This window comes from Lytechinus variegatus, chromosome 4, assembly GCF_018143015.1.
Source record: "Lytechinus variegatus isolate NC3 chromosome 4, Lvar_3.0, whole genome shotgun sequence".
NCBI classification, from domain to species: domain Eukaryota; kingdom Metazoa; phylum Echinodermata; class Echinoidea; order Temnopleuroida; family Toxopneustidae; genus Lytechinus; species Lytechinus variegatus.
In genome coordinates this window covers 38,966,369-38,983,784 of record NC_054743.1, presented here as the reverse complement: position 1 = coordinate 38,983,784, position 17,416 = coordinate 38,966,369, and the positions used below count along the sequence as shown (strand labels likewise).

Genomic DNA, 17,416 nt, shown 5'->3' with positions numbered 1-17,416 from the left:
ACCTGCTGATGGTCATACTGTGACTCTTTATAAACTGGTACATGTAAGTTTGTTTTATCTCATCTCATTTTCATTGGCATTTCTTTTGCCATTTTGTGACTTTGGATTCCGGAACCAATTGATTTGAGGGGCTACAGCCTCTTTGTTATCAAACCAATCTTTTAATTTGTGACATGTGCCTAGTAAAGATTATTGAAGCTAGCCTGTGTCAAAATTCTGTTCATTTTGACGGAGTGGAATTTGCATAGTGCGCTTGTGAACTTTGATATTTTCTTTTGGAACTCAGTTAATATCCAGAGTAGTGAAGTCCCAGGTATGCATGAAAGTAGGTCGACAGCAAGCCACAGTTCTGGTAGCTCTCCACAAAGTCACATGCTCATTCATACCACTAGACTTGAGGTTCAGTTGTTTACATTAGAAATACCTACATTAGGTACATAGTTCCGGCATCTGCATGATATTTTTCGGCCAGCCTGTGGATTGCTATTTTTGGAAACTTGAAGAAACCAAGAAGGTGCAGACTTCCACGCTGACAACACCCTACATCGCCATACTTTTAAGAAGTTAACTTATGTCGCCATGTCAACAATTTCAACAAATGAGTAATAGCCATTAACTGGGTAGAAGTACATGTGTTGGGTAGATACTAATATCAACCTTTCTCTGCGCTTTTGTGTATTTTGTACAAAGATATCACTGCATGCATACTTAGTGTTGTAAATTAATTTACCGTACATTGTACACCTTTGGGAATTGATAATATTAAATAAAAACAAATACACAATATCATTGAAAAGCATTTGTAAACAAGCTGTTATATATTTTCATACAGTGTATTTTAATAAACATATGAAGATGTATCTGAATAAGTTTCAGTTTCTTTTTTTGTTCTGTATCCTTTTTTTTATCTTATGGGTTTATGCAACTTCTGCATAGCTTAGTTACATTTACATGTAACCCAATCACACCAAAGCAAGGTTTGAAGATATTGGCCTACCATGCTCAGGGGTAGTGGGAGGGGGCTGAACCACTTTTGTTCCAAAACCGAGTACAAAAAAGGTACAAATGACCATATTTTTACGAGTTTTTGCATGGTCAGGCCCCCTACATTTGGCTCACCCCCCCTCCCAACTTTGAAAACCGTTCCGCGGTCCCTGATATTTATACACACTGAACCCTGGCCATGGCATGTTTTCATTCAGCCAGAAATTTACCCACATTGTGCTGCTCTCCACCCAGGTGAGGTGAATTCATTGAATGCATTGAGCACTGGGAAGGTCAGGAGGAGCTTAATCTCGAGTCATGCGCCTAAGAATAGACAGATTAACTCGAATACGAACTGAGCAGGACAGCTTTATGCTGGTAAATGCCAAGCTGGTATATAACCAATTACATAGGAAACCATTAACGTCTACATTAATCAGTCGTAGTGGCTGACCTTTACAGATATTACTCTATGGTCTTCTTATCAAAGTTGAGAAATGGTAGACTAGGGATTCAAACCCCCAACCTTGTGATTATTAAACCAATGCTCTAATCACTAGACAACACAACTCCTTAAATTGCTTGAATCTATCCTAACTCTTTGTTGGAAAGGCCCCGGATTGGTGTTTAAGTTGATGCTCTCATGATCTATTGTAGGCCACATTTGAGGCCCCAAGATAAAAAAAAATCACAAAATGAAATCCTGAAACAAATTGGTCTACATAATGTGGACATGATCACATGGGATACAGAATAATATGATTGATAAACGTATGACTAAACTATGTCATAAAAATATATAATCCTTTGTAAACATATACAAATATACAAGTCTGCATTCATGATCGATATCAAGGAATTTGTCTATCTACTGAACTAAGATCATACAGTGAAAATGAATAAATAGTTCTCACTACTAATTTCTAAGGGAAAATCCACCAAAATGTCATGTTCGTTTCAATAAAAGCAGACAAAAACAAGCCTACAAATTTTCATTAGGTTTTCTCCTTTCTCACTTTACGTTATTCTTACATTGTCTCATTATCTCAACCACCTTTTCACCAAAATGCCATAAATATGTTTCCATTTTATTTTTGCTTTCATCATCTTGACAGAAGGGAGGATTTTCCCTTTAACCCTAAAAGGACTGGGCTGTTTGAGATGTATTGAAGACTTATACATGGCTGTCGTTCGTGCAATTGCGCCAAAATTTGGTACGCACATTCTTTACCACATAAACTACAAGCCAGTATGAAAAAAAATTCTGAAAATAATCATTTCTTATTTATTATGAATAAAATATGCAAATTTATTCACGAAAAAAACATAATTAGCACATTTAACCCCCAATTTCACTTCAAATTTTCTTCTTTTTTCCGATGTCATCCTGATTATAGGACTTCAAAGAAAAATGCGTTGAGAGGGGGGGTGTCCTTTTAGGGTTAAGTTGCTAATAATTTAATAAACATGTAGATGAACATACAAATATAGGTGATGGAATATTACATGTATATGTGATATATGTCTAAATAATGGCTAAGGTATGCTATTGAAGAAAAAAACACCAAAACTATCAAGGTTTTATTTCATGAAATCAAAAGATCATGAGAAAAAATTATAATACATGCTTATCATGTGACAATAATTTCTCTCTTTTTTTCATTTGGGGAACCTTTTGAATCATTCTTTTTTTTGGGGGGGTTGAGTTGTCTAACAAATGAAAGTATATGAAAATAAAAACATTACTTGGAATATTAATACAAAATATTATGTATCTTAAAGGTCTATTCAGCCTATGCATACCATTTTTCATTTTGAATCTCTAATCAAACTCCTTTGAGAACATGCAATCTAACACCTGTTCTGTTTCTGTACTCTCACTTTCCTGCGCTCTCACTTTTCCTATAACAACTTTTTATGATGGTCATTTACATCAAGTGTAGAGCTTCCAGAGTTAAAACCATCTACATGCTGATTCACTTGACATGTATGAAAAACCTTCATGAATACATGCTGATTCTTGCATAATATCTGCAGATCATGGAGCCTTTCTGGATTAGCTCCGGATTAAGTTTCCGATGAGAATAACCCCTTGAGGTCGGAGAAGGTCATGTCTCCAGTATCGGTCTCCACCGAGTTGAGTCCATCTCTGATTGAAAAGAAGAAGATGATAGAGAAACAGATTAACCCATCGACCAATGAATTCTGTAACAATCATAGGCTTTGTAGAGGGATAACTTGGTTCCAGGAGTCAACAGGTTAAGGTGTCCCAGGTTGGGGGGGGATTAATGATTGTATCAACTTTTTTACAGCACAGTCATAGTAATAATGACACCCGACTCTTAATCAGAGGGTCGTGGGTTCAAATCCTACACTCCAGGCATCATTTTCCTTCAGCAAGAAATTTATTTGCATTGTGCTACACTCAACCCAGGTGAGGTAAATAGGGACCTGGCAGGAATTTATTCCTTGAAACGCAGGGCACATATCAGCTGATCCGCTAAAGCCAGGGAAATTGTGCTGCATTACTGTCGAGCACTAAGAACTTCTGATAAAGTGTTGAGCATTATGAAAGCAGTTATAATATACAAATATACCAGACTTTGAGTACAAATAGCGGCAAATAATTGTGTAAGGTTGGCCTGGCATTACTATTATTCCCCGAGGGGAAAATATTAATTTTGCCAGTCAAACTGAGGATGAATAATTCCCTCTATACTTTTTGAGATAAAAATAATTTCAACATCTGACGTCATGGAATAGTAAATTTTGTTCAGTGGGTGTTTTATTTTTAACATCATCACAAAATAGTGAGAATATGTTTGGTCACATGATGCTATTTAAACCAATCAGCAGACAGGATTTGATTTATGTAGGATATAACTATCATTATCATATATAAAAGTTCCTTGATTTCATACCTGATTGTATGTGTACTGAGGTAGGTATGGAGTTTCTCTTCAATGGTCTCATGGATGAGGAAGCGATGCACAACCGTTGGCCTGGAAATAATTCAGTGATAATACCATCAATACATTCATAAATGTAGAATTCATTCATAAGTTAGATATTCAAAAAAAAAAAATTATACATTATACAATTAAGAAATCAACAATGCTAAAAACCCATCTGCAGTGTATTTGAAGTGTGTACATAATACAATTAGCATTGATGTACAATGTAATCGAGAAAATATTGCTATCACATAGAATGATGTATGTACAAATACTATCAAGCAAATTAACAAAAATGGCCTTTATACGCAAGTGAATTGAAATCCTTCAGAATCTGTACATTCATCCGTATTCTAATGTTGACCAGAAAATGATAACAAGTGAAAAAAAATACAGGATAAATTAATTCAGTTGAAATATGTTCTTTACACATTAACACAATGGCCTGTATTCTGAACTCAGGTTTGAAGTTGTGGTTTAACTATGGATAGCCAATTGGGGCACATATTTTCCTAACAGTACACGTCCAATTTAGTTACTCATTTGACACCCAAATTGTTCATAATTGTCTAGGAATCATAACTGAAGTATTTTGAAGTACTTTTGTTCATTATGAAAGCAAATGGAAACAAAATATATAGAGTAAACACAAGAAATATACAATATTAACAGATTTTTTTTAAATTTTGGCTCCCCATAATTTTAGCACAGATTTTAGACCATGATCTAAGTTAGACCAGGGCTCCGTAGACCGTAACACAAAGGTTTGCTATGAATTGCACATCAGAAAGAACAGCACTGATTGGTCCCTGGTCAGTATTTCAAACCTAATGCGCATGTAACATTGATATTGATTGGTCAGTTCATTTAGCGACTGATCGCACATCTTTGTTTTACGAAGCCCTGACTTCAGAATACAGGCCATTGTGATTTCAATGAAAATGGAAACATGAAGAAACAAACTCACTTTGTTTGTCCAATACGATGCACCCTACCAATGGCTTGCAGTTCGCTAGCTGGATTGAGAATGGGTTCAACCAGAAGAACATGGGTTGCCTCAATGAGATTAAGGCCTTTACTACCGCTATGGACCGGTAGAAGGAGGACAGTGATGTCTGGATCATGCTTGAAGTCTGTCAATGCAGCCTACAAATAAAAACAATAAATTATGGTGATTATTTTATCAGTATACTAGCTAATAAGCAACCAGAGGGCAGACAGCTTGTAAAAAGGTCCTCTCTGAGGGACCTTGCAATGAGGATGAAACCATCACTACTAATTTTTCTCAAACCAGGGTCATTATCACCTCAGACTCACACAACCACTATTTTTTTCAGATTTTTCCTAAAATGAAAATGAATTTTCAAACGCAAATTCCAATTAATTGAGCAACAGCCAGTAACTACAAAAGTAAAATGGAGCGTTGTGGCCCAGTGGATTAGTCTCCGGACATTGAAACATAGGGTCGTGGGTTCAAATCCCAGCCATGGCGTAGTTTCCTTCAGCAAGAAATTCATCCACATTGTGCTGCACTCAACCCAGGTGAGGTGAATGGGTACCTGGCAGGAATTTATTCCTTGAAATGCCCCAGCGCTGTAAAAGGCTGCGGGGCTAAAGCCAGGGTAATAATATCCAAGTCCTTTGGAAGCGCATAGAGACGTTATTTATGTGTTATGCGCTATACAAGAACTGTCTATTATTATTATTATTAAAATGTCATTACTTCCATTCTAAAATCAAATTTAATGAATGACTATTCAAATCAAACTTCAAATGAAAATTAAAGTAATATATAACTAGCTACTTACATGAAAATATTTTTGGCCTCCATTCTTCGCTGCATTTTTAAAGTTGATCCAATTCTGAGTCAGAGCTTTTGAGATGAGTTCTAGGACCTCGGTCCACTAGACAACAAACGTAAGAAATGACAAATGACAAGCATTAATAAGAACCAACAGCATTGTCTACCACCACCTCGAGTGCTCGGCTAATCAAACCTGGCCCGGTTTTTCACCCATAATGCAACATTCTGAAGGGTGTAGTGTTGTAATAAAAGCTCATTTGAATGATAACACACCAATTCATTACTCAATACATTCACAGTGCATTAAATATGTCACCAAGAATCAAAACAAGCTCTTTTCCTCTTAAAACATTTTAGTTTCTCCATACAAAGTACATAACAGGCTAATTTAGTCTTTGTTGTTATTGGTACTCTATTTATGACAATAAGTCATCGAGCAACTACACATAAAGCTAGTTCAGTTTGCACGTCCTCTAAAGTCTGTCTTCATCTTGGTAAAGCCAGGGGCAGTAATGTGAACTACACTCGAGTATCACTGAACAATTCTTCAGACATGCTTTAAGAGGTCTGTTACCTGGGGGGCGTTCATGAAAGGACTTGTCGGACGTTTTATCCGACAAGTCCCATTTTATCCGACAGTTACCATAGCACCAGTGCATCTAAGCCAATCAAAATCATGGAAAGATGTCAGATCTGACAAAACGTGTCGGATGAAAATATTGATCAAATGCTCCCTAGATCACTGTAGCACTACATGTAAGACTTACCATCAAAAGGAGATGAATTAATTTAAAGAAAATTATTTGATTACAATATTTTTCTGCAAGAGGCTTAGGACATGAGTTATCAGTGGTAGTACTAACAATTCAAAGTATTCAAAGCATTAATTCAATGGATACCAGCCTAGCTTAACAAGGGAACCAACATTATCCTATACTCACAGTGGAGAACACAATTGCCTTGGCTCCAGGCTCCGTCATCTGAATCTTCTTCAGAGTCCTCACCACCGCTTCGATCTTCGTCGAGTGATCCCCCTCGACCTTGATACTCTCCTCCACAACTCTCTCTTCCGCCGCCTCCGAGGAACCCGGCTGCAGCGTCACGCTGACGTAGGAGACGTCCGTGCCCTCTGTAGGCAAGCGACAGACGGCGCACTTGACCGAACCCTGACGGCCGGCGATGTGGACACGCATCAGCATGGTCTCCATGCACTCGGTGCAGAAGCAGTGCCCACACTGAAGGACCGTCCACTGGAAGCAGAGGACACATCGGATATCAACAAATTTGCACAATCATCAATACCATATTTGTCTATAAGACACTGAATAATCAGGATCCAGATTATTTGAGTAACTTTCGAATGTGTATACACTATTCAGAGCACTTAGCTTAACCGATGACAATCATCTGTCTCATAAATTCAGTAGCTCACATTTTAGCTGGTCATAAAATGTTTACTGTGTCAGCTTTAACTTGAAAATTTGGAATAATTTGCCACTTACACGTTACACTTACACAACATTCAGAAGACAGTGAAATCATTCATATTAGTATTAAAAGATGAATACAAATAATTTATTCCATTAATATGTCCTTGTTACTATAGAGAAATACCCTAGGTAAAACATAATTCACACTGCTTGATTATGTCATTAGGTGTGATCAGTCTTATGGTTTAATTTCTTTGACTTAATCAAATAGATGAATTTACCTAATGGATGAACCTTTAAAAAGGTAAAACATCACTCACACAACTTGATTATGTCATTAGGTGTGATCAGTCTTATGGTTTAATTTCTTTGACTTAATCAAATAGATGAATTTACTTAATGGATGAACCTTTAAAAAGGTAAAACATCACTCACACAACTTGATTATGTCATTAGGTGTGATCAGTCTTATGGTTTAATTTCTTTGACTTAATCAAATTGATGAATTCATTAAATTAAATCAGGGTCCCGTAACACAAAGGTTTGCGATTAACTGTTCGCTCGTTTTTTACGATTGATTGAACATTGTAGTCTATGCAATCAGTTGTAGAAAAATGTTCTACGGTCATTGCTAAGCTTTGTGTTACGGGCCCCAGATTAAATTAAATTTACCTGTCCACCAAGAGGTCTGACACAGATAGGGCAGACCTCGGGGTTATGACCATCCTTGAGGTTGTATTGAGCTTTGTCCAGATTCTGTAGGTAGAGCAACTGACCTAGCTTCCTCTTGAGGTCATTCCTGGCAACTATACGGTCATTCAGGAACCTATACCTCTGCTGTTCCACCTAGAAATTCAGAGAGATTAGAAATGAACACAGATGTCAACAACCTGCAGACAAAATCAATCTCTAGAAGTACAAAAATGTCAACCAGTAGCTCAACATTTATCATTTTGGGGATTACATTAGTAATCAACTGTAAAGGTGTTGTGGCTCAGTGGATAAGTCTTTGGACTTTGAACCACAAGGTTTGGGGTTCATACCCCTCCACAGCACTGGAGTCCTTTGGCAAGGCGTTTATCTACATTTGCCACTCTGACCCAGTTGTAGTAAATGGGTACCCGGTAGGAAGGAATTCCTTAATTGCTTGATGCGCCCGATCAGGGTAGCCGTGCTAAAGCCGGGGTAATAGTATGCAGCACTTAGAAACATTTGTATTAAGAGCTATATAAATGTTGTATATTATTACTATTATTATTAATTTCTTCTGCAGAATTAAAAATATCATAAAAAAGCCATAGAACATAACACAGTGCAGCATATTTGCAAATGAATTTTGATGAAGTTCATACAGACAAAAGTGAAGACAAAGGAAGGGTAATGAATGGTATATTTCGAAATGTTTAAAGGTGTCTTTCGGTGTAGGCAATGGAAATATACAGACATGCACATAATTGGTAGCTCTCAAATGGTAAATTGCGAATTTTGTCTATTGCCAACTCGTCCACTCATCACATGGTCTACCTTCATTAAGTGTAATGCCATTCCGTCCATCAACACTTCATCTAACAACCATTTGGTCCAATAGTCACTTCGTCTAATCACCAGTTTGTGTATTACCATTTCATCTCATAACCATTTGGTCCAATACCCATTTTCTTTTCATCCATTTGCCCCATTAACACTAAGTCAAATTATACCAAATGGTATATGGACCAACTGGTCATTAGATGAAATGGTAAGTGGACGAAATGGCAATTAGAGCATGTGGAAAGTGGACGAACTGATGGTAGACCAAATGATAGTACACGAGTTGGTAATTGGACAAATTGGCAGTAGACCAATTGGAAAAAACCTCTCAAACTCCATTTTTAATTCAAATAATGAGAAATTATATAAAAAAAAATTACAGGTAGATCATGATCGAAAACTGCAATTTGCAAATGGTAGGCCTATATATTATTTAACCATTTCAAAAGTAAATTCATCCTCATACTTAGTGAAACTGAAAGAAAATGACAACATACCTCCAATGGTTCAATGATATAAGGCTGGGAGGCCGGATCCGTTTCTTCTCCTTGTAGTTTGACCCTTAACCTCAACATTGCCATCTCCAATTCATCCATGGCTGCCACTCGATCACGCATGGCACCCCAGTATGCTCTCAGTGGCTACATCGAATGAGATTACCAGTAAAAAAAGTTATTTACTGATTGACATTATATGCTTGATGAATTAATAATTTTGACATTGTTATTATCCAGTTCATACAAGACTGCCACTCATTCACACATTGGCCAAATGAAATAAGGTTAGAGGCATGTTTACAAACAACATCAGAATATAATAGTAATATGTAGATAAGCTTACAGGATAAACAAGGACAAAGATTTGATGATGATTGAAAATTGTATGACATCTCATAAGCCTCTACTTTTTGTAAAAAAATACATGCAATGCGCTATGACAATCCCCCCCCCCCAAAAAAAAAACGCCCATTAATTTATACATTTACTACACCATAGAATAGTAAAATAATACACTATTCAATACCTTGAATTCTTTCCTTTGCTGTTCAAGCATGTCCAAAAAGATGGTCCCTTCGTCCAGCGTCAAGTCATCGGCACTGCAGCTCTTCAGGAAGCTGTGCAGGATACGAAGCGCCCTCTCGTGTTCACTGATAGCCCAGTTACCACGGGGTCCACCGGCCATCATGTTGAAGTCGTCTTGGTTGGGGTCAGCGTTGGATGGACCAGCCAATCCAACTGCCTCCAGATTTCTGATGTGAAATAACGAGTCCATGAGTGAATATTCTTTTACGTACAATAACATAACCTTGTTGATTACATATCATATGTAATCATAATTGCAAAAACATGAAAATGTAATTGAAAATGGATACAATTACTCCTAAGCAACAAAAGTCAAAGTCTGCCCTAGTTCAAAAGCACGGAATGACCATGTGACCCAATGAATGAACCAAACATGTCATAAACTGACTTTTTCTGCATACCGACACTTCTTTTAATAGACTGCTTGGAAGTTTCAAGGACTTCAACAATCTCCGACATTGTAAAGTATACACATTTCATGCTTCAGTGAACTTCGACCCTTGTTTGATCCCTAATCTTTGAAGAGCTCTGGGTTATGGTTGATCAAGTTTTAAAATGTATACGTCATTTTAAGCTAGTAAGAAATGCATTTTAATGCTCAACGGAAATATCAAGATTTACTTTGGTTTTAGGGGAGGCAGATCATAATTGTTCTCAAATGCAGGCTGATCCCAAAAAAGAAATTTGTTAAAAAGGAAATGATCTCTACAAACCTGACATCAAATGAAAAGAGTTTCATCTCGTATCTTTGCAGATGATCCTGAACCTTGCAAAATGGACACCTATACAAATAGAGAGATCGAGATAGATGAAAAGAGAGAGATAGGGAGAGAAGACGTGGAAAAGAGAGAGTTTGATGAGAGATAGACAGAAAGATAGATTAGAGGGAGATGGAGTAAGAGACAAGAGAAGAGTGGAGAGCGAAGGAGAAAGAGAGAAAAACAGACAAACTTGAATAAGAGCAAGATTAAGAAATAATGAGGGAGACAGAGAGACACAGAAACAGAGGGAGATAAAGGCAGTGCATGGCAGAGGAGTTGAGGCAATTGTGTAAATGTAACTCATTGCACAAAAATTGGCAATTTTACATGAAATCAGGTACAGTTTCAGGATTAAATTGGCCTTTTACCCATGCAGGATTTAGTTTAACAAGTGTTTAATTTCATCTAGAAGCTCAAATTACACTAAAGTCAAGGCGCATTCAAATTTGAAGGTGAATTTGAATGATAAGGCAAGACAGAGGAACTCGCTATCAGGAAGGATACATAGAAACATAATTAAACTTAAACAGAACATTAGCATGGGCTTGATTTATTTGATATCCTTGGTAAATAATACATAGGCCTTCATAAGTCACATTCTCTGATATTTCGTCATTAAATTGTCACGAATTTGCAAATCATGGTTAAAAGTAAATATCTAAGTTACTCTATAGTTTGACATGTTACTTGTAAACTCAAACAAGGACAAAAATCTTATAGTCTACTTCTGAGCTTACGTGTTCTTTGCTTTCCCTTTGAAGGGTCTAAGATGGCAGTCTGTTGCTTCAGCTAGAAGAGCCTTGTCCTGGAGTCTGTCTTGTAGACTATCTACTCCGTCCCAAGCCGATTCATAGAGTTGAGCTAGCTCCTCAAGCTCATTGGTCAGGATGAACTGAAGTCCCCTTGCATCCCGGAATCTGATGAGTAATTAACATTTCAAGATTAGATCCGAGATAAAGATTCCAAGTTTATGTTTCAAGATTATATTTCAACATTAATTCATTTCAACCATCATCAAGGTATCCACAATCTAAACAATTCACATCAAAATCAAATTGATGTTTCTTTGTAACAAAGGAAGCATCAATATCACAAAATGTATGCATTGGGAACAGATATATGTGTGGCAATGCCGATTTTATGAGTTGACAGTCTATTTGTAATTTTGAGTCTAAAATAGAAGGAATTTCAGGAAATCTAATGATGCCTGCAGTACAGGCCCAAGGGTGCCTGTTGTGAGAGTAAATAGAAACACACATATTATAATTAGCCATCAAGCCTCATCTTACCTGTTAGCTAATCCCATAACTTCACTCTTTGCCTCTAGTTCAGTCTTGATTCTTTTGACCAGTTCTGCTCCTATTCCCTGATAGATGGCCCATTGAATGCCATCCAGGTACCATGCTGGGCCTCCCGGGAGCTGGCAAAATAAAACAAATAAACCATTTATAGCAAAATATTCCATTGCCGATTAGTCATTGTGCCAGTTAGTCAGTCAGTTTTCCAATGGTTTAAATCTGTTTTTTTTTATCAGCCAAGAAGGGGTGGCATTATTTCCCCCACTCTACCTGGTAGATGGCCCATTGAATGCCATCCAGGTACCATGCTGGGCCTCCTGGGAGCTGGCAAAATAAAACAAATGATCAAACCATTTATAGCAAAATATTCCATTGCTGATAAGTCAGTGTGCCAGTCAGTCAGTATTCCAATGGTTTAAATCTGTTTTTTGTCAGCTGAAAGGGGTGGCATATTTTTCCCCCACCACACATGCAGTCAGGGTTTGTCATCTCTACTCTTGTATCGTGGGTACTGAATAGTCTCCTGTGCAAACCCTTCATTCAAGTTAAAGTAGTCTGAATGGGCAGCCTACAATAATGTGTGTACTGAAGGCTCTCCCGCTCCTGAATTGACTGAAATAGCTTCTTCTGCTTCCTGTTTGGTTCGGCTGGCCACCAGTCAAGAAATTACTTTTGCCACATCTTTTGGAGCTTTTTTTTCCTAGGAGGAGGAATAGCTTCTTTTTCCTTCAATTCAGCAAGTTTTATATGGGCTAGTCTTGTGTGAAGACCCATGTTTTGATAAAAGTTTCAATCAGGGTCTGTGTCTGCAGACTAGGTACTGAGTACACCAACTCGTGTGTACATGCATTGTCCCAATTACTCTTTAATATATTTTGACCTTGTTGGTATTAGGAGAGGAATATGTGTACCTGTTCCTCAACCAATCATACACTATTTAGTGTATGTAAATTGGGTATTTACACTGCATTCACTTACCTTCTCTTGTTGCTCTACAACCTTGTCTCTGATTGGTTGAACGGTCTGTAAGCTACCACTTACAAGATGAGCCGTTTTCTGCAAGTACTGATTCCTCAGGGACACCATCTATTGTCCAAAAAAGAAATGAACATGAAGTCATAATTCTCCCTTTAAGTGGTTTGCTGTTCAAATTCTAATGCGTAGAAAGGTTGTTCTTAGTAACCTGAATAATTGTTGGACATAGCAGTAACTACTGTATGAAAATATGACTCCAAATCATACAGTTCATGACAGCTCAACTCCACCCCAGAAAATTTTTATTTGAATTAAAAGAGAAAAATCAAACTTGCATAACGCTACAAATTTCATCAAAATCGAGGTAAAATAAGAAAGTTATGAAATTTCAAAATTTCGCTTATTTTTCACAAAACAGTGATATGCACAACTGACATGCAAATGAGTCAGTCGATGATGTCCATCACTCACTATTTCTTTTGTTTTTTAATTGTTTGAATAATACAATATTTCATAATTTACAGATTTGACAATAAGGACCAAATTGACTGAATCATACAGTATTAAGCAATGCTAATATCACATGTTCATGGAGGAATTGATCTATGTTTCACTTGGCAATGAGGAGAAAATGAGAATATTTCATATTTCATATCATAAAATACAAAAGAAATGGTGAGTGGATGATGTTGTCAGTCTGCTCATTCTAGGATGTGCACATGACTGTTTTGTGAAATTAAGCAAAAAATTAAAATTTACAATGTCATAACTTTCTTATTTTTCATCCAATTTTGATGAAATTTTCTGTGTTACGCTTGTTCGATTTATCTCTTTTTATTCATGTAACCTTTTTATTGGGGTGGACTTGTCCTTTAACAGCTGAAAAGAATACCTTATTATTAGGTTCTAAGGAAAGTAAAATATGTATACAAATGAATTCACTACTCACCCTTCTAGCAAGATTGCCATCAGCTGGGCTGGGTTGGACAACCTCTGGTCTATCCTTGAGTATCTTGTCAAGGTTGTAGGTTGCGTGCAGTATCTGGAGCTTGTCCGTCTTGATCTTGTCTTTGTGCTCTTCAGCCGACTTCAGAACTTCACGGTACAGGGAAGCAGCTTCAGGTAGCTATCGTGGTAAAAGAAATCTCAATCATGTATAACTAATCATATAACATGTCACTGCTAGGGTGTACTGTGTAAAAAAAGATATGCACAATATATACATTTGGTAGATGATATAGGGTATATATACTGCGCACATATCCACCTTGTTACAGTAGGTGCTCAAGGCGCTCCTACATGTATATTACCCGGCTAAGCTAGGCGTTCATAGCGCACACAGCTTCTTGAGGAATAACTTCCTACCAGTACCCATTAAGCACATTGTGGATCTGTTTCTTATTGAAGGAAATTACTGATTCGAACCCATGGCATTCTGTTTCAAAGTCGGGAGACTAATCCACTGGGCCATAACGCTCCACAGATCAGATAAGTTTCTTTTAAAGGGTTTGTTCAAAGATACAGATCAGATAATTTTTTCTCCACAGATCAGATAAGTTTCTTTAAAGGGTTTGTTCAAAGATACAGAGAAGCTAAAAAAAAGAGAAAGTAGTAGGAAAACAAAATGAAAAGTTTATAATTTTGCATGCTATCTTTGGTCACTTTCATTCTCATACATTCTGAACAAAATGCTGTGCTCAGACACTGACTCAACTCGGGCTACAAAATATGACTAATATCCCTTTAATTTGCTCAGAGACACCAATTTATTCCGTTCAGAATAATGCTAAATGCATATCTAACCCAGATGTTCTCTGTCAAACAAAAGCTGTCATGTAGAAAGTGTTTTTTTTTCCCTCTCTCTCTCTCTGATTCTTAATCCAATGATAAATTTCTAAGATACCATACCTCCTCCTTGATGCAGTGTACCGCAGCCAAGGCATTCATGGCACAGACCAGCTGACGATGGGCCCCGTCACTGTCTATCTCAGCCTTAGTTATCATGGTCTTCAACAGATCCTGCATGCTAAGCTGCTTCTTCTTCTGCAGGGCAGTGAACTCACCCCTGACGATGCGAGGGTGGCAGCAGGCCTGGCGAACCCTCAGGAGAGGTCCCAGTAGCTGAGGAGACAGATATAAATAAAGATGAACAAAATAGTATATATTAATTTACTTAAATGGTAATTTCAATGAGATTTTTCTATCTTCTATCCTTCTATTTTCTATAAAAATACATTCTTCTATATTGTTTCCAATCACCTCTTTCATCTGACCCAGTCAAAATTCTCTGGTTCCTTTTCATAATTTAGATCCTTCTTTCATGAATTATTTGAAAGTAATGTAGGATTCCATTCCAATATTTCTATTGATTCTTAAGTGACATTTCTTCTTTTTCTTTTTTTTTACATTTTATATAAATTGGAAATCTGCATTACCAGGGTTATAATAAAAGTACATGTAGTCCACAAAACATATTGATAAAAATCGATGACGCTATATATATGCCTTGACTTTTCAAACTGAGGCAATCGAATGACCATTTGCTCTCAAACAATTCTAAAATTGCACATTTGTGAACTCTGTCACCTTTTTGCCAAGAATTTGTAACAAATGGCTGTGTGCATTAATATCTGATTAATGATTACCAGTATCAAAGGCCTAACAAGTAAAGCAGGATCCAGAGAATATAAAAAGAGCAATCATCACCACTTTTGCCTCAGAAAAAATTTCAGTGATGCTCCCATGAGATAATGCATTCAAGAGAAATAATATTCAAAGGAACCTAAAGAGCTGGCATTCAATCCTTAACCAGTTGGAGACCAAGTGCACATATAAGTGGTCTTGAGTTTATGGAAAACATGTGTTATAGCAAAATCATTCAGTCACTAATGGGTTAATGAAGAAGATTTGATTACTTACACTCTGAAGTGATCTTCTATCAAGGGTCGAGAGCTTGGTTTCAGGACCGATGCTGGCCTTGTCAGAATTCTAGGGTAGAGAGAAAATACAAAGCCAGGTAAACTTTCATTCCTGTAGTCTGACTTAAAATTTAGGTATATCACAAAATTTGTCTATTTTCATATAAATAATGTCAATAATATTACAGCTACAACTTAAGTAGGTTCAATTGATCTTTTTAATCTATAGCTCACATGCATAGTTTAATCATTGTCTACTGGAACTGTATCATTCCTGTACAAAGTCTTTGGTATTTACAGAATTCAGTAGTCAACAGGCTGAGTTACAAAATCAATTCTTTAAAAATTGTAACAATAAAATGAAATTAACCTAAGAACCTCAATATAAAAAGATAAGAGTTCTCAATATTTTCCTGCTGTAAAAATACTTCCTATAGATATTAAAGCACAAGAATTTCAGAATTCTTATTTTTCAACCTTCCAGTTTAAATCATTTTCATACACATCAGAATAAACACAATTTCCAAATATAAAAATGTCTACTGATCACTTTAAGAGAGCGATGAGAAAGAAAAGAAAAGCTTGAGTTGAGGATACAATGTCTTCACCAATGTACAGAAAATCATCCCCCCCCCTAATAAAGAGTGATTTCTTGTACAATGCTGTTTGTTGTTTAGAAAGTTTAAATACATGATAGCAATTACCTGTTACGTATCATAGAAGTCTCGATTTCAGCAGAATTCTAGGATCCTTTACAAAAATCTTAAAGATTGATTGTACAAGGGATTTGTTCAGTTTATTGTACATACTGATCAATGTTAGTAAGTGTAAAAATTTGAGAGCTAGCTTGGTGTAAGGGGGCCCTATACTCACAAATGTGAAGTGGACAGAGCACTCTTCATGTTTTGTCTTGTAGAAGTACTTCTCAACAGGTGAGAAATCCAACCAGTGTATCTCCTCCCTCTGGGGTGGAAGTGCAATCTATATTCATGCAGAAACAGAAAACACATTAGTGGACATCAATGTCGATAGGTGTACATTAGATAAAACTGGTGTATTTCCTCCCTCTGGAAGCGAGTACAATTATTAAAATCAAACCATCAATCTTCCCAAAACTCGGCTTCGTATTTAGCAAATCAAGTTCACCCTGCATTTAAAAGCATAACACTAAATGCAGCAGATTATGAATTTCAACGAAAAAAGCAAAGCAAAGGATACAAAATTCATGACGTTACAATTAAAGAAACAAGTGGCCTGGTGGGTGTTTCATAAAGCTGTTCGTAAGTTAAGAGCGACTTTAAGAACGACTGGTGATCCTTTCTTACGCACGTAACCATCGCCAATGAATATACCATTTACCACAATAAAGGATCACCAGTCTATCTTAAAGTCGCTCTTAACTTACGAACAGCTTTATGAAACGGCCCCCAGGCATCTTTGCAAAATATGTTATAGCCACAGGCAGATTTTGAAATAAAACCCCACTTAATACTTTCCCTCTGGGGCAATTCCATGATAACTATGTTATTAAACTCCCAAAATCCATAAAAGTTTCTTTCCTTGATTTGTACCTTGTCATAATTATTACATTCTTTGCTACGAATATAACCAGGGTCCTGTTTCACAAAACTTGTTACAATAACAAATTTGCAATAAGACTTTAAAGCTACTGAATTCATT

General features: G+C 36.8%; 1 protein-coding gene across 1 annotated transcript in view; it reads right to left on the bottom strand.

Moving 5' to 3' along the window:
• Positions 1–2,683: 2,683 nt before the first annotated feature.
• The window catches only part of LOC121414014 (E3 ubiquitin-protein ligase SHPRH-like), a 22,465-nt gene continuing 7,732 nt past the window's right edge, over positions 2,684–17,416 (bottom strand). The window contains exons 9-24 of the mRNA XM_041607053.1: positions 16,610–16,717; positions 15,738–15,806; positions 14,727–14,939; positions 13,768–13,944; positions 12,822–12,929; positions 11,835–11,965; positions 11,283–11,462; positions 10,498–10,566; positions 9,726–9,951; positions 9,200–9,343; positions 7,845–8,018; positions 6,684–6,992; positions 5,747–5,842; positions 4,906–5,084; positions 3,906–3,986; positions 2,684–3,133 (exon numbers count right to left, since the gene is read on the bottom strand). Coding sequence (XP_041462987.1) covers positions 3,052–3,133; positions 3,906–3,986; positions 4,906–5,084; positions 5,747–5,842; positions 6,684–6,992; positions 7,845–8,018; positions 9,200–9,343; positions 9,726–9,951; positions 10,498–10,566; positions 11,283–11,462; positions 11,835–11,965; positions 12,822–12,929; positions 13,768–13,944; positions 14,727–14,939; positions 15,738–15,806; positions 16,610–16,717 — 2,346 coding nt within the window. The 3' untranslated portion in view covers positions 2,684–3,051. The remainder of the gene's footprint in view (positions 3,134–3,905; positions 3,987–4,905; positions 5,085–5,746; positions 5,843–6,683; positions 6,993–7,844; positions 8,019–9,199; positions 9,344–9,725; positions 9,952–10,497; positions 10,567–11,282; positions 11,463–11,834; positions 11,966–12,821; positions 12,930–13,767; positions 13,945–14,726; positions 14,940–15,737; positions 15,807–16,609; positions 16,718–17,416) is intronic.